At 40.6% G+C, this 23,285-nt stretch overlaps 1 protein-coding gene across 1 annotated transcript in view; it reads right to left on the minus strand.

Moving 5' to 3' along the window:
• The window catches only part of CCT5 (chaperonin containing TCP1 subunit 5), a 106,023-nt gene that overhangs the window by 4,645 nt on the left and 78,093 nt on the right, over nt 1-23,285 (minus strand). The window contains exons 9-10 of the mRNA XM_073678359.1: nt 21,687-21,824; nt 16,700-16,880 (exon numbers count right to left, since the gene is read on the minus strand). Coding sequence (XP_073534460.1) covers nt 16,700-16,880; nt 21,687-21,824 — 319 coding nt within the window. The remainder of the gene's footprint in view (nt 1-16,699; nt 16,881-21,686; nt 21,825-23,285) is intronic.

The following is a 23,285-nucleotide window of genomic DNA, read 5'->3' on the forward strand; positions in this document are numbered from 1 at the left end:
AAACAGAAAAGCATAGAAAAAAACAAAACAACTATACTATAAATCTGATATTGCTGCAATTGTACTGACCTGACAAACAAATCTGTCTCCTCACTTGTCGCATGGGTAAAGGCGCAAAAAAATAAACTAAATTGCGTTTTTTTGTTCAGAGTTGGTCTGAAAAATTCTGAATGAAAAGTGATAAAAAAAATATATATATTAAGTACCCCAAAATAGTACCAAAAAAATCGGCAATTCGTCCCACAAAAAATAAACCCTTTTACAGCTCTGTTTGCCAAAAAATAAAAAACAGCTACAGCTCTAACAGAACATGGCAATGAAAAAACTACTTTTTCTAAAATAAAAAAAACTAAAAACATTTTTACTGTGTGATAGCAGCAAATCATAAAAACCCCATATAAATCGGATATTGCTGTAATTGCAATGCCATGAAGAAAATTCTCCTGATCACTTATGCCGCATGGTGAACCGCACAAAAATAAAATTAAGAATTAGCCCGGTACTGCTGTCTTTTTGTTCATTCTCCCCACTAAATATTGGAATAAGGCTAGGCTCACATTTATGCTGCGCGCTCAGCTTACGTTGAGGTTTCCGTGTAAATTGCCCAAAACCAGGATTCAGACAAAACCCCCAGATGGAACAACTCACTTGTGAGGCTGATTGAGTCAATTTGGACTCCATCTGGTCTGTGTTCCTGTGGTGTCCCATCATTTTAGGCATTTTTTTTAGCGCACAAGTGTGTGAGACCAAAGACCTGTGCACGCCTAAAAAGATGGGATACCACCGGAACGACGCCAAACTTCAATGTGTCTCCATCTGCCTCATTATGGTGGGTGGTTACAATGAATCTGATTTTTCTGGGATTTACACAGAAACCCAGATGTAAGTGCTCAACGTAAAACACAAGAAAGTGATCCCAGCCTTATTAAGGAAGCAACTGAAAATTATGCACCCCAAAAAGTTACCAATAAAAACCCTAATTTATCCCGCAAAAACACAGCCTTCACTCAGGCTCGTCATCTGTCACTGGAATATAGGGGTTCCCATGTTACTGGCAGAACAAAGACTGTGGAAAAGCGCTATGGCTCCTACCCCCTCAAAATCCAGGGAAATCTGTGCTCCAAAATCTAAATGCCCTCCTCCTTCAGAGACCCACTACGCCTAAACCACAGTAAGCAGCCATATTTTTAGCATTATTGTAACGCACTTAATTTATGGGATGCATATCTACTGAAGCACAAGCTGAGCACAATGTACGGTTGGCACTACACTGTATAATGTATGGGCACTAAACTGGTATATTTCTAATTCTCCAGAAAGAGCCAGGTGTGGATGTTACAAAATAGTCACAGCAACAGTACATGAATTGATTGAGAGGTACAATTTCTACAATGGTGTCACTTTTGGGGTTTTTGCTGTTCTGGCACATAAGGGGCTCCGCAAATTTCACCAGTAAACTATTCCAGCAGAATCTGTGCTCCAAACGTCAAATAGTGCTCCTTCCTTCTCAGCCCTAATGTGCGGCATAAAAGTTTCTAACAGCATATGGGGCATCACCACGTTCAGTAGAAATAGCACAATAAATTATGGGGTCCAGTTTCACCCTTGTGTAACTGACAAATTTGCAACTAATAAAAAAAAAAAAAACATTTTTACAATTAAATCATTATATTCACAAGTCCTAATGTTATAAAATTCTGCGAGGCACCTACAGGTTAAAAATATTCACTACACTCCTTCCTGAATGCCTTAGGCAGTTATGTTTTTAATATGGGGTCACCTAGGGGAGTTTCTGCTGTTCGGGCACCTCAGAGGCTCTGCTAATGGAGCCCACAATCTATTCAAGCGAAATCTGCATTCTAAAAGCCAAGTAACACTCCTTTCCATCCGATCCCTGCCGAGTCCTCAAACAGTAGTGTACAACCACATATGGGAGAAATTGCATAATAAATTGTGGGGTCCAATTTCCCAAATTACCCCTTCTGTAAATTATAAATTTGGTGTTAAAACAGTATTTTAGTGGAAAATTTTAATTTTTTTTCCCCCCACATCTAAATGTTCAAGTTTTCGTGAATCCATCTGTAGCTTAAAAATACTCAGTACTCCCCTAAATGAATTCCTTGAGGGGTCTAGTTTCCAAAATGGGTCACTTGTGGAGGGTTTCTGTTTTCGTATATAAGGTGCTCTCCAAATGCAACATGGCATTCACAAGCTATTCCAGACAAATAAAGAGCTTTTCTTTCCGAGCCTTGTCATGTGCCCAAAGGGTCATTCTATTTCAAATCATCCCAATCTGATTTTTTTTTTTTTTTTTTACAATAACAGGATATTTATTTTCTTTGGTGTTTTTGAAGTGCTACTTTAGTGAATTAAAAATAACCTTTGAATTTGTATCTTCATTAGAAAAATATTAAGATTTGAGAATCTTCAGTGGTTGATACCATCTTTTCAGTTAGCCATTAAAAGGTAACAAATTGCAAGCTTTCTACTCAGGTCTCCATCAGGCATAGTATAACACAATCTGAAGAATCCTATTTATACACAACAGAGCACATGCAATACACAAGACAAGTAACATGAAGCAGAACTATCAGGTTATTCTATCACCTGAGTTGTCTCAAAAGCTTGCAATTTGTTACCATCTTTTCAGTTAGCCATTAAAAGGTATAAAACACTGAGGTCTCAACTGTATATAGCATATTAAAATATTTAGATTTATGTGCAAAATTACAGCAGTTAAAATCTACTGGCTAACACAGTACAACGATATATATTTTTCCTGTATTTTCACTAGTTAATTTTTTTTATAGATTTTGTAACGTTTTGAAAAAAAAAAAGTGAATTTTGGGCTTGTATGACCTTACATTTTTATCATATCTTGGGCTAGAATTAAGATCAAGAGATGGGAGAGGCACCATTTTGCTTAAAATTGTATAGGCTTTAATTTAATAAGTCACACGACTAGATTTATTAATATTTTGTTTTGGAGTAGTCGAATTCTAAATTTTGATGGGTGATTTTGGAAAAACGTATACATTTTAAAAAAAGATGCATATGTGTTACTTGTGTTCTTAGTTACATATGTACAGGGATTCAAATTGGAATCTCCGCAGGATCATATTTCGAAGCATGATTTTCTAAAAACAGTCTCATCCTAATCATACATGTTTAATGCCAAATTAAGAGAATTAATATTTTTAACACCTTTCTCAATATACATAATTTTTTTTTATGTCACTAGACATGTCCTTTTTCAAGTTTTTAAAACGAGAAATACGTTAAATCATCAAGCTACAATGTGAAACAATTAATCGCAAGTCTTTAAACTGAGCTTTTTTCATCAATTTGTCCCTTCTACTGGGTGATATGTAATCTTGTCCACAATCTCTTACTAACAATGGCGGTTTTTGTGTCAGAGTATGTATGGCCTGTTAGGGGGTTTGGGGAGACCAGAGTTATATCTGATTTTTGTTTACGTTTAAAATGTTTGGTTTTCTTGGATAGAAACAAGATGGTGATGGACCAAAAGTGCGCAAAAAAGTCACTTTTACTTCTTCATTAGCATAATCTTTGGAGAGTCCATTAGCCACCAGTGCCGATCATATTCACTGGTCACAACCAGTTATGTCATCCATTGCCAAACTTGTGCCACCTTCAATCACTTCATGGACTTCACTGTAGTTTCTGAATCCTTGTTTTTAATTTTGTTTCACTACACAGAATGAATGTATAGTATTGCGGAGTGCCTGAGATGGGTTCTGCTCCCTGTGGCCGATGTTTTAACACTCTTTCTCTTTGAGGTCCTGGTTTGTACAGTACATGAAATGAATGTTAGGAATATTTTTCTCACTCCAGTTAAAAAGTTGCATGGGTGTTAAGATTTGGTCTGAATATGTCCTCTGGAGGCTAGCTTGAGCTGGAGGGCGTTTCACAGTGCCTCCTAAACCATCACATACACTTTTGCCATGAGATGTTGCAAAAAAAGTGTCTTTCAGCTTCCACTCCAAAAATCTCTTTCTTGTGATGGCATACATGTATAAAGTTTTTTTTTTTTTTTTTTTAATTTTAAACTGTGCAGAAGAGCCATTCGACAAGCAGTAGACCTCGCTCAAACCTGGTAGGATGTCATTTTTTAATCACTGAAATCTATTTTTTTTCTTGGATTCAATGAATAGCTATTGAATCATGAAGCACTCATATCATAGCTACACTTTTGTATTTTATGTCTGACTAAGCAGAGCCACTTTATTACTATTCAGCTAACCTATCAAAAGACCGGACAATGCGGTCATCACAGTGGACACTGCACAAGGGAGACACTGCACAAGGGAGACAGCAGAGCAGGGACCAGCCCCTGAAACGAGCGTCATTGATGACACTTTGCTTGAGGGCAGCAAACAAAGCAAGGGAAGTGTCAGGATGTCCCAGCCCCCTCTCCTTTAGGCTATGTGCCCAAGATGCAGAAATGATCCGGATTTTTCCTGAGCGTTTCTGCATCTCCCTGGCAGAAAAAAACGCATGCGGATTGTACATGCGTTTTTCCTGCCAGGGACAAGCGGATGTAAAGCGTTCTTCACACGCATTTCCGCATGCGGGTTGACAAGCGCTTTCCAAGAGATTTTAGAATCACTTGGAAAGTGCTTGTCAACTTGGTCACACTATATAAATCCATGCAAACGGCATGGATTTATATAGTGTGACCGAAAGAATGGTAAAAAAAATCTATACTTACCTTCCGATGGCCCTCACAGTCTTGCTTCACTCCGTCCTTGCTGCCGGCAGATCGCGGTACACTGAAGGACCTGCCGACGTCAGCGTCGCGTGACCGGTCATATGACTGACGTCAGCGTCGCGTGACCCGTCCCATAACTGACGTCAGCGCAGGTCCTCCAGTCCATTGCGAGCTGCCGGCGAGCACAGATAAGGAGACCGGGGGCCATCAGAAGGTAAGTATAATATTTATTTTATGTTTTTTTTTTTTTTTTTTTACAGTTTCTATGGTACCCGGGTCCAGAGGAGAGTCTCCTCTCCACCAGACCTGGTTACCATCCGCACATTGAACGCATGTATTCCACATGTGCTTATCTAGTGAAGCGGAATACACGCGTTCTAATGCAAGTCAATGGCGGCGAAAACGCAGCACTTCCGCAAAATAATTGGTAGTGCTGCGTTTTTTTCATTGGGGAACATGGCAGGCCTTCTACCATGCGTTTAAGCGTTGGTGCAGCGTTTTTTTAAAGGTTTATTAATTGCAATTTACTTTTGGGTTTCGGACTAATCTTTAAAAAGAGGTTGTCAACTACTTTTTCATTGATGAGCTATTCTTAGGATAGGTCATCAATGTCTGATCAGCCAGGCACCAGCCGGTACCCCAGTTGATCAGATATCGGTGCCGGCGGCAGCAAGTGCTTGTTTGCTGAGCTGGCAATCTAATTGTAGTGGCTGCCGCGGGGTACTACACATAAGCCTCCTATTGATTTTAATAGGAGGGGGATGTATAGTACCCTGCGGTGGCCACTACAAGTAGATGGCAAGCTCAGCAAGTAAGCACTTCCGGCCGGTGGAACCGATAACAGCTGATCAACAGGGGTAGCGGGTGTCGGATCCCGGCCAATCAGACATTGATGACCTATCCTATGGATAGGTCATCGATGTTAAAGTAGTTGACAACCTCTTTAACCCCTTCACCCCAAAGCCTGTTTTCACCTTCCTGACCAGGCCAATTTTTTGAATTCTGACCACTAATAACTTTGAAACGCTTCAACGGATCCCCCTGATTCAGAGATTATTTTTTCATGACATTGTACTTCATGATAGTGGTAACATTTATTTGATATGACTTACATTTCTATTTGTGAAAATAAATAAAATAAAAAAAAAATGGAAAATTTCAAAATTTTAATCTTCATGCCCTTAAATCAGAGAGATATGTCACACAAAATTGTTAATAAATAACATTTCCCACATGTCTACTTTACATCAGCACAATTTTGGAACCAAAATTTTTTTTGTTCGGAAGTTAAGGTTTAAAAGTTAACCAGCGATTTCTCAATTTTCCAACAAAATTTACAACCATTTTTTTTTTTTTTTTTTTTACCAACTTCATCACATTTGAAGTGACTTTGAGGGGTCTAAATGATAGAAAATACCCAAAAGTGACACCATTCTAAAAACTGCACCCCTCAAGATGCTCAAAACCACATTCAAGAACTTTAATAACCCTTCAGGTGCTTCACAGAAATTTTTGGAATGTGGAAGGAAAAAAACAAACATTTTTTTTTTTTTTTAACTTTCACAAGAGTAACAGGAGAAAATGGACCCCAAAATTTGTTGTGCAGTTACTCTTGAGCACACCAATACTCAATATGTGGGGGAAAACGACTGTTTGGGTGGACGGCAGGGTTCGGAAGGGAATGAGCGCCATTTGCCTTTGAATGCAAAATTTGCTGGCATAATTAATGGACGCCATGTCGTGTTTGGAGAACCCCTGATGTGCCTAAACAGTGGAAACCCCCCACAAGTGACACCATTTTGGAATCTAGACCCCTCAGGGAACTTATCTAGATGAGTGTTGAGCACTTTGAACCCCCAGATGCTTCACAAGTTTATAACGTTGAGCCGTAAAAATAAAATTTTCACATTTTTCCCACGAAAATGTTTTTCAGCTCCCAATTTTGTGTTTTCGTTAAGAGTCACAGGGGAAATTGCCCCATATAATTTCTTGTGCAATTTCTCCCGAGTACGCCGATACCCCATACGTGGGGAAAAAACACTGTTTGGGCGTACTGCAGGGCTTGAAAGGGAAGGAGTACCATTTGACTTTTTGAATGTAAAACTTGCTGGAATAATTAGCGAACGCCATGTCACATTTGGAGAGCCCCTGATGTGCCTAAACAGTGGAAACCCCCCACATTTTGGAAACTAGACTACTCAAGGAACTTATCTAGATGTGTGGTGAGCACTTTAAACCCCCAAGTGCTTCACAGAAGTTTACAACATTGAGCCGTGAAACTTAAAAAAAAATATATATATTCCTGCAAGAATGTTTTTTCGCACAAATTTTTGCATTTTCACAAGGGTAACGAGAAATTGCACAACAAATTTTGGGGTCCATTTTCTCCTCAGTATGCAGATACCCAGTATGAGGGCAAAAACTATTTTTGAGGCATAGTGCAAAGCTCAGAAGGGAAGAGGCACCATATTGGAGTTCAGATTTTGTTGGACTGGTTTGAGGGTGCCATGTCACATTGGTAGAGCCCCTGAGGTGCCAGATCAGCTGAACCCCTCCATAAGCGACCTCATTTTACAAACTACGCCTCTCAATGAATTCATCTAGGGGTGCAGTGATTATATTGACACCACAGGTGTGTCACAGAATTTTATACCATTGGGCAGTGAAGAAAAAGTAATTACATTTTTACCACAAAAATTTTGTTATAGCCCCAGATTTTACATTTTCACACTAGGGAATGGTTAAAAATGGCACCAAAATGGGTAAAAATTGCACCCATAAATTAGGTAGGCTCTCATTGCTACAGGAATGCCAAACATGTGGACGTTAACTGCAGTTTAGACACACACTGGAGCTCAGAATAGAGGGGGACATTTGGATTTGGGAGCGCAGAATTCGCTGCATCTCTTTAGGAGGGCGAGGAGCCATTTAGTTTTTCAGAGCCTTTGTGCTACTAGTAATGTGGAAGCCCCTATATTATTGTTAACAGATGACGGACCTGAGTGGGGGCTTTTTTTTTTGTGAATGGAGTTTATTGGGAACGTTTTACATAACATTTTGGATCACGTTTTTCCTGCGCTCTACGCTGAGCACTTATATCGGGGTTTCCATCTAAATCTCCAAGTGATTGGATCCCTTGGGGATTTCATCTAAATCACATCACTATAATGAGGAAGCAGAATTAGTCTGGACTTAGTCTGGCCTCTGTTCAGTGTCGTCCTTTTCAGAAGTGCGCAGTACTGTGGCAGACTGCACTTTTATGCACGCCTAATAAAAAGACTGACACCGTGGGATCACAGGTCCTACGGCGTCCACAGTGCCTCCATCTGCCTTATTACAGGGAATCTTCCGCCGAGGGTTCCGTCTGAATCACATATTTCAGAGATTTACACGGGAATCCCGATGTAAGCGCTCAGCACAGAGCGCCGGATAAATGTGAGCCGAGCCTTACTGCAATCTTTGGGAAGCACAATGAACCAATCAACAGCATGTGAAGAATTAGTTTTATATTTTTTTTTTACGCCTTTCCCCGTGCGGTATAAGTGATTAAACTACTTTATTCTTCGGTTCAGTGCCATTACAGAGATACCAGATTTATATCGGGTTTTTAGTATTGGCTGCTGTCGCACACTAAAAGACGCTTTTTATTGTAAAAACAAGTTTTTGCATCGCCGTATTTTGAGAGCTATAATGTTTCTATATTTTGGCAGACAGTCATGTAAGGGCTTGTTTTTTGCGGGGCGAGTTGACGTATTTACTGGTACCATTTTCGGGCACTTGACATTTTTTGATCGCTTTCTATTCCGTTGTTATGGGAGGCAGAATGAACAAAATCCATCAATTCAGGAATTTTTTGGGAGGGGATTTTTTTATGCCGTTCCACGTGTGGTAAAATTGATAAGACAGATTTATTCTTCAGGTTGGTGCGATTACAGCAATACTACATTTATATTTTTTTTATGTTTTGGTGCTTTTACACAAATTATTTTATAGAAAAAAATTATTTCAGCATCGCTTTATTCTGAGAGCTGTAACTTTTTTATTTTTCTGCTGACGGAGATGTATGGCGGTTTGTTTTTGCAGGACAAGATTACGTTTTCAGTGGTACCATATTTATTTACAAGCGTCTTTTTGATCGCCTTTTATTCCACTTTTTGTTTGGCGGTATGATAAAGCATAGTTTTTTGCCTGTTTTTTTTTTTACGGTGTTCACTGAAGGGGTTAACTAGCAGGGCACTTTTATAGGTCGGGCCGTTACGGACGCGGAGATTCCAAATGTGTTCTTTTATTGTTAATTTTATTTTTTATTATTTTTTTTTTTTTACACAGATAAATATATTTATTTATTGGATTAATATATTTTTTTATTTTGTAATTTAAAAAAAATATATTTTTAGAATTTTTATTAAAATGTTTTACTTTTTTACATTGTCTCAGGGTGGGACATTATCAAACTGACAGATCGCTGAGCTGATGCTCTGCAGAGCATCAGATCAGCGTCTGTCAGGCCACCTTCCTGCAGGACCCCGCGGCCATTTGGGACCGAGGGTCACCATGGAGACCATCAACACAATGCGTTGTGTTGATGGGATCACAGACGGAGCCCATTCTCTCTGATGTCGCTGTTACTATTGATAGTGGCATCAGAGGTGTTAAACGCCCACGATCGGTGCTAGCACCTATAGTGGGCGGTGCTGTGGGGTGTCCGCTCTTACACAGAGCTGACACTCGCATGTGATCGCAGCGGCGCTCCACGTGAGCCCGCCCGTATGTCGGGAAGGGGTTAAGAACGGTCACAAAAACATTCTACAAAGTCTTCTGCACTTGTGGAAACTATCAAAAGTGCATCTGTCAGATAGCCACTGTTTATAAGTTATTCTACCATTCTTCAAAATGATTTAATATTTTTTTCTTGAAGAGCCCTTACTGAGACAATTTTTGCAGATATTTTGGTAACAGTTTGAACTCTTTTCTGGACATTATTTGAGACATAATTCTATCTTCATAATCATCAAAGTTGTACTCACCAATCTGAATATCTTTCAGCTTACCTCCTTCAATCTTAAGCTCAGTGTTCTGGTTTGCTGTACATACTCATACTGAGTGGGCACCACTACCACCAGCCAGGACAATTATTAGGTCACAGGTCAGAAAATTTGGAAAATCCTACTTTGGCAGAAGTTGAATTTTTATTTCTTATAAAAAAAAAAAAAATTCATAGGTCTCTTAAAATTGGCAATAACCAGCCTCTATTGGAGCAGAGTTTTCTTACCACTCACTTTCATAGACAGTCTTTCTTGCCAGGTATAATTAGGCTCACTTCATCACTATTCTAAAAAACTTTTCACTGTATTCACTATAGATTTATCTAATCATTTGCCTGGTTTAAGATCAGGACGAGTCCGGAAACTTTTTTGGGGGAAAACAGACCCTACACTTTCAGACCATAGGCTGAACAGATATGAATTCGAGATTTTCAAATTGACAGTGTTCATATAGTTATTTTTTGAAGTATGATCCCCTTGAGATCCCAACTTGAATTTTGGTACAAATGTGGCTAGGAGCAATGGAGGCACATGGGAATTTTTTTCAAATTTTGGTGTAATCTTTTTCTTTTTTTTTTTTAAACATTTGAAAAATGTTCAATATGATGACCTAACGTTATCAAATTCTGTGTAGAACCTGTGGGTTCAAAATGCTCCCTATACCTCTGGATAAAATTCTTGAGGGGTGTGGTTTCCAAAATGGGGTCTCAAGGATTTTATCCAGGGATATAGTGAACATTTTTAAACCACAGGTACTACACATAATTTGATAACATTAGGCCATCTAATTGAAGATTTTCATTTTTTCTTTCACAAAAAAGTTGCTTTAGCCATTCATTTCTCACTTTTGCAAGAGGTAACAGCAAAAAGTGGATCCCACAGTTTGTTAGCTACTTTCTTATAAGCGCAGCGATACCCCACATGTAGTCAAAAAGTTCTTTTTGGTCAAACGTCCGGGCTCGTAACACAAGGAGCACCATTTGAATTTTGGAACACAAATTTGGCTGAAATAAATTATGGGCACCATGTTGTATTTGCAAGGCTCCTAAGGTGCCTAAACTGCAGAAATATCCAACAAGTGGGGTGTAGTTTGCCAAATAGGGTCACTTGTGTGGTGTTTCTGCACCTTACAGGCCCTGAAAATGTGACACGGTGCCCACAATTTCAGCCCAATTTGTGTTTAAAAATTCAAATGGTGTTCCCTCTCTTTTGAGCTTTATTTGTCCAAACAGAGGTTTCTGACTAAATGTGGGGTATCCGCAATAGTGATGAGCGAGCAGTGAACTGCTTGAGTGCTCGGTACTCGAATCGAGCAGGACGGACGCTCGGACCTGCTCGACTCGAGTACAGAGCAAAGTCAATGAAGGACTCGAGCATTTTTCCGGGAGACATGCACTCGGACGGCTAGGCGGACGATGAGAGAGCGGGAGATATCTCTATTAATAAAGAAGGAGCTTATTTAATCCTGAATCAGCTGAGCTGCACTGCACTCTAGCCAGGAATTCCCCTGCTGGGAGAGCAGGGACTTCTGTCAGCCAGACTTTGAGAGTTGAAGAGCTTCGGGGGCGTGGTCTCTCCCCGTAAGACGCTCACTTGAACCATCTGAGCTGCGGCCGCACTGAAGCCAGGTATATCCATCCATCCGATAGAGATCGATATGGAGATAGATGTATATACTTGGCTTCAGTGCGGTGCTCGGGTCAGATGATTCAAATGAGCTTCTTACCGCAGAGAGACCACACCCCCGGAGTTCAACTCACAAAGTCAGGCTGACAGAGGAGTCCCTACTCTCCCAGCAGAGGAATTGCTGGCTTCAGTGGGGCGCACAGCTTAGCTGACTCAGAGGGACCCGAGCACTACGCAATACCCGGAACTGCTCGATATCCGATCGAGCACCCCAATGCTCAATCGATTATCGAGCAGTGCAGAGCATGCTCGCCCATCACTAATCAGCAAGCTCAGAAGAAACTGGGTAACAAATCTTGGGGTCCATTTTGTCAAGCTATCATTTGTAAAAGTGAAAAAAATTGAGCTAAAGCAACATTTTAGAAGTAACATTTAAAAATTATATTTTTTCATTCTACTTTGCACTAAATTTCTGTGTAGCACCTGAAGAATTCAAAAATTTCCTGACAGCAGTTTTGAAGTATTTTAGGGCTCCTCAAGGTTTATTTAAATCTGAATAGATCACGAAAGAAACAGATGTTGTAAATTTGTTGAGAAAATGTTGCTAAACTTTTAACCAATCTAACATCCTAAAAAAAAAATGATGCAGATGTAAAGTAGACATATGGGAAATGTTATTTATTATTTTGCACAGCATGACTAACTGGTTTAAGGATATAAAAATTGAAAACTGTGGTATTTTCATAAATAAGTTCAAGTCATCTCGAACAAACTTTACCTACTATCATGAAGTACAATATGTCACGAAAAAACATTCTCAGAACCAGTGGGATCTGCTGAAGCGTTCCAGAGTTATTTCCTCATAAATGGACACTGGTCAGATTTCTAAAATTTGGCCTCGTTATTAAGGGATTAAAAAACTTGTTAGAATGATTTTGTAATCCAAGTAATAACATTGCTGTAATACTGATTAAAATGAGACCTTTGGTGAAGAAATCCGCTTTGTTGCTCTTCTGTAATCACTATTTGAATCCAATAATTAGATTTTGGAGTAAAAATGGTGTAAATTTTGGACTGTAAACTGGCTCTTCTCTTCCCTGACTATAGTCCCCGGCCCCTCAGCCGGCCTCTGGCCTCGAATGATCGGTCACTTCTGAGAGTTCAAACACAGGAAGCAAGTCACTCACATACTGGAGGCAGGCAGAGGGGATGGGGAGTCACACCCCCAGAAGAGAAGACCCCGTGTACAGTTCAGCCAACATGCACGGAAATCTAATTAGCAGAAAACTTCAAATGCTGATTACAGAATTACAACAAAGTGGACTTAATCACCAAATGTATCAATTTAATCAGAATTGCTGCACAATTACAGCCATGTCTTTATCGTACATTATAAAATTGTGTTGACAGGTTATTTATAAATGTGGACAACTTGGTAAAAAATTGTACAAATGTGAAAATATTATATGGCAAGTGCACACTGCTTGTCGTTCCTGTCAGTCGCCATAGTCGGTCAGCATCTTTTTTTTATTGCACTGCTGGAGTGGTGCTTTAACCCCTTCACCCCCATGCCAGTTTTCCCCTTCCTGATCAGGCCAAATTGTACAATTCTGACCAGTGTCACTTTCTGAGGTAATAACTCTGGAACGCTTCAACGGATCCAAGTGATTCTGAGATAGTTTGTGTGACACATTGTACTTCAGGCTTGTGTTAAATTTGGTATTTTTTTTGCGTTTGATGAAAATTTCTTAATTTTTTAAAATTTCAATTCTCATACCAATCCAGTTACAAAATAAATTATAAATAACATTTCCCATATGTTTAATTTACACCAGCATCATTTTTTAAACAAATTTCTTTTGTTAGCGAGTTAGAAGGTTTAGGCCATGTGCCCACGTTGCGGACCTGAAGCATATTTTTTACGCTTCTCCCTGGCGGGAAAATCGCATGCGGATATTACATGCGGTTTTCCCGCCAGGTAGAAGCGTTTGTGAGGCGTCTTTGCATGCATTTCCGCATGCGGGTTATCAAGCACTTCTCCAAGCATCACTTGGAAAAGTGCTTGACAACTTGTTCAGAATGGTAAAAAATAAACTTTATACTCACCTTCTGATGCATTCTCTGCCCCGTCCGGAGGCTTGAGCGGCTCATGCTGTTGTGTGCAGGACCTGCGGTGACGTCATTGAGTCATGTGGTGGGTCACATGACTCAATGACGTGGCAGGTCCTTCAGACAACAGCGCGACGGAGGGAAAACATCAGAAGATAAGTATAAACTTTATTTTTTCTTTTTTTTACAGGTTCTTTGGTACCCAGGTCTGGATGAGAGTCTCCTCTCATCCAGACTTGGGTACCATAAGCACATTGATTCCGCTGCGCTTCCGCAAAATTAATGAACATGCTGCGGATTTTTGACCGCAGCATATACGCTGCGGAAAAATCCGCAGCATGGGCATTGACATTGCGGAATGCCATTGGGGACCATGGGGTGCGGATATACATGCATTTTTCAAGCGTTTACGCTGCGGAAATTCCGCAGCATATACGCTTGAAAAACGCTACGTGGGCACACCGCCTAAAAGGTGATCAGCATTTTCTTATTTTTCACAACAAAATTTATACACTTTTAGGTACCACAACACGTTTGAAATAACTTTGGAGGGGCCTAAATGGCAGAAAATACCCAAAAGTGAATACAGTTATAAAAATGGCACCCCTCAAAACATTCAATTAGTTAATTAACCCTTTAGGTGCTTCACAGGAATTAAAGCAATGTGAAATTAAATAAAAAAAAAGTTAATTCAGCTTCATATTTTTCATTTTCACAAGGGTAAAAGGAGAAATTTTGTTGTGCAATTTCTCCTGAGTACACCGATACCCCATATGTGGCGGAAAACTACTGTTTGGGCGCACAGAAGTGAAGGAGCGCCAATTGGCTATTGGAGCTCAAAATTGGCTGGAATAGATAGCAGAAGTCATGTTGCGTTTGGAGAGCCCCTAATGTGCTTAAATAGTGGGGAAAAAAACAAAATGAGAAATTCCTGATAAACTTTTAACCCTTCTAAGTTCCGAACAAAAAAAAAAAAAAAATTTCAAAAATGATGCTGATTTACAGGAGACCAGTGGTAAATGTTATTAATGTGTGATATACAGTCATGGCCAAAAGTGTTGGCACCCTTGAAATTGTTCCTGAAAATGAAGCATTTCTCCCAGAAAATTATTGCAGTTACACATTTTGTTACAAACGCTCAAGGGAAATGTATGTAACACCACCCCACAAGAGAAAAAAAACAAAAACAAAAAAAAACAAAAACAAATTAGACATAACTTCGACATAAATTTACCACTAACAAAGTAAAATGTGTCACGAAAAAAACGCAGAATCACTGGGACACGTTGAAGAGTTCCAGAGTTTTTACCTCAAAGTGACACTGGTCACATTTCAAAAATTTGGCCTGGTCAGGAAGGTGAAAACTAGTTCAGTCACTAAGGTGTTAGAGTAAGAGAAACTAATAGCTGAAAACTAATAAATGACGAAAAGATCAAAAAAATTCCCACAAAAATGTGGCCTGAGACCAAAATTTCTGACTTTCACAAAAGGTAGTGAGAAAATATATCCCACTATTTGTTGTGTTATTTCTCCTTAGCATGCCGATACCCCAAATGGGGTCAGAATCTACTGTTTGGACACATGCAAGTGCTCAGAAGGAAGGGAGCGCTATTTAGTAAGTTCATAGTAATGTAGGTTGAATAAAGACCTAGGTCCACCCAGTTCAATCTTCCTCCAGCAATTGCACATTTTGTCTAATTAAACATAACATTGTGGGTTACAGTTAATTGAGTAAATTATCCAGCCTTTTTTTAAAGCTGTTCTAGCATCTGCCATCACTACTTTTTGTGGTAGGGCATTCCACAATCCGACTGCTCTGACTGTAAAGAACCCATTCCTGTTTAGGTGCCGGAGTTGACTTTCTAACATCCGTAATGAGTGCCCTCTGGTCCGTAGTGTATTTTTTGGAAGGAATAAGTCATGTGCTAGTCCTTTGTACTGACCACACATTTATACATGTAAAAATTCTCCTCTGAGGAGTCTTTTTTATAAACTAAACAAGCTCAACTTTCTAAACCTCTAATCATATGAGACGTCTTCCATCCCGTGTAATAATCTAACTGCCCGCCTTTGAACGGTCTAACTTCTGAATATCCTTTTTAAAATTTGGAGCCCAAAACTAGATTCAATATTCCAGATGTGGCTTCACCAGTGATTTATAAAAGGGGTAACAGTGCATTAGGATTGCAGGATTTTATTTCTCTTTGTATACATCCTAAAATCTTGTTTCTTTTCCGGCTGCTGCTTGACATTGAGTACTGCTGCTCAGCTTACTTGTAACCAGAATACCCAAATCCTTCTCCTGTTCTGTAGTCCCAAGTATCCTTCCATTTAATGTATATGCAGCAATAGGATTACTCCATCCTAGGTGCATTACTCTGCATTTATCTACATTAAACTTCATCTGCCGAGTGTTTGCCCATTCAGTCATCTTATCCAGATCGTTCTACAATATCGCAACCTCAAGATCAGATTTTAATATCCTACATAGTTTGGTATCGTCAGCAAAAACTGACACTTTACTCTCAATCCATTTCCCAAGGTCACAAATAAAGAGGTTAAAAAGAATGGGTCCTAGCATAGATCCCTGCGGTACCCCACTGCTGATTATATCCCATTTAAAGAATGTAACATGTATGACTGTTTCCCATCATTTAGCAAATTTCTTACCAATCTGCATAGATGTCCAAGTTCTTACTTCTGTAGTTTCAGTATAAGGCGGTTATGTGGTACAGCATCAAATGGAAATTACATCCACCCCAAAAGCGATCCCATCCCTCGAGGAATTAATTTAGGGGTGTGAGGAGCATCTTAACCCCATCTTGAGTCCCCATCTCTCTTGACAAACCCCTTCTCTGACAACCTTTGAAAAGGTCATGATCACTTATTTTCTGGGATCTAATGATTGATGACCTATCGACTGGATCAGACTAAAATAGATATTGCTGCAGTCAGAAGTAGCAAAGTACAAGCAGAAGAAAACAACTTAGTGGATGCAGACAAGTACAGCGCTTTTTCTCCCATTAAAGTAGATGTACTGAAATAACTTGTCAGTTGTCACTAATCACTGCGCCCCACTGTGTGTGAAGACCTTTTCATAATATTTTTTTATTTAGGAATCAGCACAATAACCATTTCTCATTTTAATAAATTCTCTAAAATTTGGACTGTAGTACTTAAAGCTCACCATTTGTGCCCTTGTGAAGACAGTCAATGCCAAGTGCAGGGTTATTCTCCTTCAGTTGTTTCGCACGTACTTCAGTCATGGTTTGAATGGGGTTCATACCACTGTTCTCTGCAAGTGACATTGGGATAGCTTCCAAAGCATCAGCAAAAGCTTGCATTGCGTACTGCTCCAATGATGGACACTACATGCAAAATGGAAGTGAAAATATGAACTCAACTTTTATTTGAATAGCTGACTCAAATACAGTACAGACTAATTAATCAGCACATAATTGGTAGAAAGTCTTAGGTTAAGTGCACACTGAACATTTTTGAAACTTTTTCTTCATGCGGAAATGCATCACAAACTATATGTAATCCGTCTGCCAGCTACTGCAATGACAATCCTGAAGTGCTGTGCACATGATGCGAAATTTTCCGCTCAGGATTGTCATTGCGTTTAAATATGCAGCATGTCCATTCTATGTAGTGTTTCGGCAGCGTTTCCCTCCCATTGACTTTAGTTGATCCGCAACAAACCCGCAGGTATACATATATATGCAAATTTGGTTGGGACACCAGGGGACGCTGGACAGGCTAGAATATGTTTTTTTTATTTATTTTTTCCCCCTCACTGACCGTGCACATGCCAGCTCGGCTGAGGAGACTACTTCTCCCATCATCCAACCACATGTCCCGCTGATAACAGTGAAAGCGGCGCGGCTGAGGGGAGCAGTAGTCTCCTCAGCCGATCCGTCGTGTGCGCGGTCAGTGAGAGAAAAAAAATAATAAAAAAAAACACCTATTCTCGCCTGTCCAGCGTCCCCTGGTGTCCTGATCCCTCGGCGGCCGGTGGTACACTAATGGGAGCACGCTTGCTCCCAGCAGTGGTCACGCGAGTTCACAGCTGAAGATCATCTGAGAACGCCGGGACCTCACTTTACATCACCGATACTGCGTGGGAACATTTGTGAGAATGTTCCCACGTACCACTGATGCGGAGGTCACCGGGGCTTTTCAGCTCATCTTCAGCTGATGAACCCAAGTGACCTCAGTCCTGCAGCAGAGCCATGTACACTGACAGGAGTGATTCCACTCCTGTCAGTGTACAGTGCTGTCTTCTACAGCAGTCACATCAGTGATTGATGTGGCTGCTGTAGAAGTGACCTGGATCGCCGAGGGACAATCTGGATTACGTCATGACGGCGGACAAGTGAGGGACATGGTTGTATATATTTACATATATACATATACTAGATGGTGGCCCGATTCTAATGCATTGGGTATTCTAGAATATGTATGCGGCCGACCGGGCGCAATCGGAACAGCGGTGTTTAAATTTGGCGCCAAAAAACGCTGATTGGTCACGGCCGGCGGCCGCCACCAATCAGCGAATCTTATTAGTGAGGACCAGGGAGCGGCGCTGCATGTGCGGGTACTTCCGCTGCGAGCCGCCGGGAGATGAGCGGCTGCTCGCAGCTGAAGTATCCCGACCAGAGGCGCAGCTCCCTGCTTCACACTTGCCGTCGGGAGATCAGCGGCCCTGGGCGCTTATCTCCCGACGGTAGCCGCATAGAGAGCAGCGGCGGCGCCGGTCGGGGTCCTTCTGCTGCTAGCAGCCGGGAGATGACCGACTGGCGCCGGTCATCTCCCGGCTGCATCGCCGCTGACCTCCGTGCGGCAGATGAGCCGCTAACGGCCATCTTTTTTTTGAAATCCCGCGTCGCTGATTGGCCGCGGCCGGACCAATCAGCTACGCGGGATTTCCTGGACAGAAGGACAGACAGACGGGATAAGACAATTATATATATTAGATATATATATATATACATACACACACATTTTTATTTTTTTTTTTTTTTTACAGAAGATCGGGGATTGGCAGTATAATAAATAAATAATTAAAACTGACTCATTTTATTTCAATAAAATACTTAATTCTGGCCATGTCTTATTGAAAAAGCGTTGTAAACTTTAATAAGGGGTTAGTAATGGGGGCGTCTTATAGACACCTCTCCATTACTAACATGGGCTTCATGTCAGCCGCCAATACAAGGCTGACATGAACCTCAACTCAATTACCCCACTCGCCACAGCTACAGGGCAGTGGGAAGAGCAGAGGCTAAGTGCCAGATTTGGCGCATCTTATGGATGCGCCATTTCTGGGTCTGCTGGGGGGTGATATTATTAGCCACGGAGGGGGCTAGTATCCATGGCCCCTTCCCTGGCTATTAATATCAGCCCGCAGCTGTGTGTTTAGCCTTTGCTGGTTATACTTTATAGGGGACCCTACGTCAATTTTTTTCTGGGGTCCACCTGTAAAATAGCCAGTAAAGACTAAGCAAACATCTGTGGGCTGTTAATAACTAACAAAAGTAGCACACTGCAACACTAAGTATGCAAACATGAAATATATGAAGTTTGAATAGCATTACTGTTCTAGAAAATAGAAATAAATGAGAAATCTTAGTGCATAAATTGGCCAAATCTTGTGTACCTGGTAGCCACGATAAGGTGTTTTTCGTTATACCAGGACCCTGCCAATGTGAACTCCTGTCTAAGAGACAAAAGTCTGCTTGTGTGCAAGTGTTTTCAGTACGTGTGAAAACTGTCACCACACCTACTGGAGACAAGGACATGTGAAGGAGACCGAACCATTGTAATGCCTTCCTGTTCTACCAGAACAAGATTCAGTCTAGTCTGTTCCTTGGCTTTTTTCACTGTTAGGGTTTGTTCACATGACCATATTTTCGGTCCAAGTACTATCCGTAAAAAAAAAACAAAAAAACAACACACTCAGAGCAATGTTATTTAATGGGACAGTGCAAATGAGCGATTATTTTTCACTGACCAAATCTGCATGTGAAAAAAAAATTGCAGCATGTGCTAGCTTCCCCCGTATATTGGATGAGACTCACCCATTCAAGTCTATGGGTATGTTAAAAAATCTGATTCCATAAGGAGCCACAATATGGCATCTCATTTTTATGGCTACATAGCAATTCTGTAACATGGGAAACTGTAAATGGTCCTGCAAATGATTAATAGCTGCTACTGTAAAAAAAAAAAAAAAACAGAAACAAAACTGATTGCGTATGGATGACAAGTGAGAAAAGAATTGTCCCACTTAATGGATTTAACTCTGAACGATTTTTTATACACTCGTGTGAACCTGCCCTTACATGGAGCTCCACGTCAAAATAGAATACTAATAATTGCTGCTTGTTTATATCAGTGTGGTAGGTTCACATGATATTTTAGTTTTGAAGTAGAGTGAACAAAAAGGGAAACTTTTTCAATAATGTCTTTTGTCACATGCGTGAACTTTTGAAAGAAAAAAAAAAAAGGATCCAAGACAAAGCAGGAGGATCTTGCATTCCCACACACAAGCAGACTTTTGTCTCTTAGAGGAGTTCACACAGGCAGGTTCCTGGTAGGACGAGAAACGCCTTACATGTGGCTACCAGGTACACATTTATGCGCTAAGATTTCTCATTTATTTTAATTTTCTAGAGCGTTGCAGTGTGCTACTTTGTTAGTGCTATATGGAGGTAGCTGCTCCTAGTAAGCACCTGTACACACATTTTTTGGTTTGGAAGTGTCAGTTTTTTTTTTCCCTGTTCGGCTGTTAATGGCCAGGGAACATTTTTGGCTAATGGCCCCCTCCCCGGCTACTAATGGCCCCCTCCCCGGCTACTAATATCAGTCCCCAGCGGTCAGCTTGCTCTCTGCTGGTCACGAAAATGATGCGGGAGCCCACGTTTATTTTGTTGGCTTTTTTTTTTTTTTTTTTCAGGCTCTGTGCCCATATTTCAGACTTAGCAGCGCTTTGGACGCATATTTTTGTTGCATCCGTTGCATTCTATTGAACGCAGATAAATCCACATGTGTTTACTGAACCATGCGGATTTAAAGTATTCTATACATTCTAGTGGTCAAATTTCTGTTGCGGAGACTAGCTACTCCGCAAGAGAATTTGACATGCTGCAGTCCTGAAAGACTTGCCGCATGTCAGTGTACGCGGGTGATCCGCAGCCTCTGATGCACACATAGTGGACATCGGATTTCTACAGATATCATCCACTATGCTGTAACATCTGGCCGCTGCAGGTTCAACGCTGTATAAACACACAGCGTCAAACCAGCAGCATTTCCTGATCATGGCCACGTACCCAAATTCACCCGCAGCATGTCAATTTCTGTAACAGATTTTGACAGATTGAAGTGTCATTATATGCGGTGGATTCACATATACCGACAACAAAAGTGCAGCATTAGAACACAGCGTTTTGGACACAGCAAAAATACACCGTGTCCAAAGCACTGTTGGTTGCTGATCAGGGGGTGGGGGTGGGACAACGACGAAGTAGCTGCTAATTAAATAGCTGTGAGCTGTTATTAAAGCCAGGGAACATGTTTGCCTAGTAGCACCTTCCTAGGCTAAAAATAGCAGCTCTCAGCTGCCCCACAAATGACATGAATGGAAATGCTAGCGAGATTGGGTGTATGGGACCTTCCTAGCCCTTTTGTGTGGTCATGACAAGGTGTCAATCAGACCCTTTCAGTACCAAACCTAATTAAACTAAAAGTAAAGAGTTAAATAAACACACAGGCACAGAACAAACACTTTATTTGAAATACAACAGACATTATTTAATCATTTAAATTAACCAATATACTCACCCTAGTTCTGATGGTAATCCAAGGGTTAAAGCAATGTCTCACGTTTCTTTTTTTTTTCAAATAACTTTAATTAGCTCCATAAAACATTCATTTATGTACAAAAACACATTAACACATAAAACAGAGTCAAAAAGCACATTTTTTCAGCGTTTTTCCTGCCAAGAGATGCAGAAACGCTGCAGAAATTTCTGCATTCAAATCCTGAACGTGCACACATAGCCTTAAAAGGCCTGATCGATATGTTTGATCATCCATTTCAAATAGAAAATACTACAGCATGCAACAACCAACCTTTTTAATTTAACTTTTATTGTATATATGTTTACCTTGTCTGCAGCTTGGCTAACTGCTAATGCACAAGATATTTCTGCAGCTCCACCACCATAAACAATGCGACTGTCACGTACCAAGTTGCGAATGACACACAATGCATCATGAAGTGAACGCTTGGCTTCTTCAATAATCTGTAAATGTTAACCATATATTTTACAATATATTCGTTTTAAATAAGCAATAAAAGTCAAATACAGTTAAATAAAAGAAACTGGAGTATAAAGACATTTATCTTATTATAATAAACCAGCATTTCTCACATCTGGTAAGGCGCGCAAAAATTGTTGGGGAGGTGCTAATGGAGAGGAAAGTTTGACAGCTATCAAACTCTTTATAGATCTATTATAGCAGTGTATCAATTAAAATGTAACCTTTATTCATTTATTTTTTAAAAATACTAAAGTGCAAGTGCTCACAAAACACAAATAGATATGTTTAAAGGGAATCTCTCATCACTTTGGAGTTATCAGACCTCTACTATAGGCATACAGGGTATAGAAAAGTAAATCTATACATAACCATATGGCCCATAGTAGAGGTCTGATTGCAGAGAAATCTGTTATTATTAACTCAATTTTTCACAGGCTTGGCGTCCGGGGGAAGCCAAGCAATCACCGCCTATGTGCTTATTATTCCCCCAAATCCCCACCTATCTGCTTAATTATCATATCCCCCCCTCCCCTCCCCTGCATGTCACAGGGCCCTGTGACGTACACTGTGCTCCCTGACTTCCTTGGCATGCGCACCGCGTTGCAGGGTTCTAATGCGCAGGCGCCGGGAATTGACAGTGCCTTCCCGGCGCCTGTGAAATAGATTCCTGTGGCGCAGTACACAGACAGAAGGGCCGGGATGAAGCAAAGCGCGCTCTATATGAGCGCCGCTTTACGCGTACCCGGGAAGTCAGGGAGAACAGTGCACGTGACAGCAGCAAAACCTAAAAAAAAACCTATATAAATCTGGTATCGCTGTAATCGCACCGACCCAAAGAATAAATTTGACTTAACACTTATACCACATGGCGAACCGCTCAAAATTAAGAACTGTTTTTGTACTCCCAAAAATCAAAATAAGGCTTTGGTCACATTTATTATACGCTCTCCCATTGAGCGCTGAAGTTGGAGTTTCCAGATAAATTCTCCAAAACCACGATTCAGACAAAAACCCTGACTGGAACGACTCACTTATGAGGCAGATGGAGTCACTTTGGACTGGGTGTCCTGTCATTTAGGCATCTTTTTAGCGCACAAGTGTGGCAGACCACAGATCTGTGTACGCATAAAAAGATGGATATCACCAGAGCAGACCCCAAATGGAGCCCAAAGTGTCTCCAGCTGCCTCATTATGGTGGGTGGTTACATTAGGGGTTTCGTCTGAATCGTATTTTTGTGAGATTTGCATGAAAACCTCGATCTAAGCGCTCAGCGTAGCACACAAGAAGGCGATCCAGCCTTATTCTGTAAGCGATCTAAAAATATTATGCATCCCAAAATGTTATTAATATAACCCTAATTTAGCCTGCAAAAAAACAGCCCCCACTCAGCAGGGCTGTGGAGTTGGTAAGCCAAACCTCTGATTTCTCAATTTCCATGACA

This window comes from Phyllobates terribilis, unplaced genomic scaffold (assembly GCF_046119375.1).
Source record: "Phyllobates terribilis strain yellow unplaced genomic scaffold, ASM4611937v1 Scaffold_4__5_contigs__length_816908805, whole genome shotgun sequence".
In the NCBI taxonomy this organism is placed as follows: domain Eukaryota; kingdom Metazoa; phylum Chordata; class Amphibia; order Anura; family Dendrobatidae; genus Phyllobates; species Phyllobates terribilis.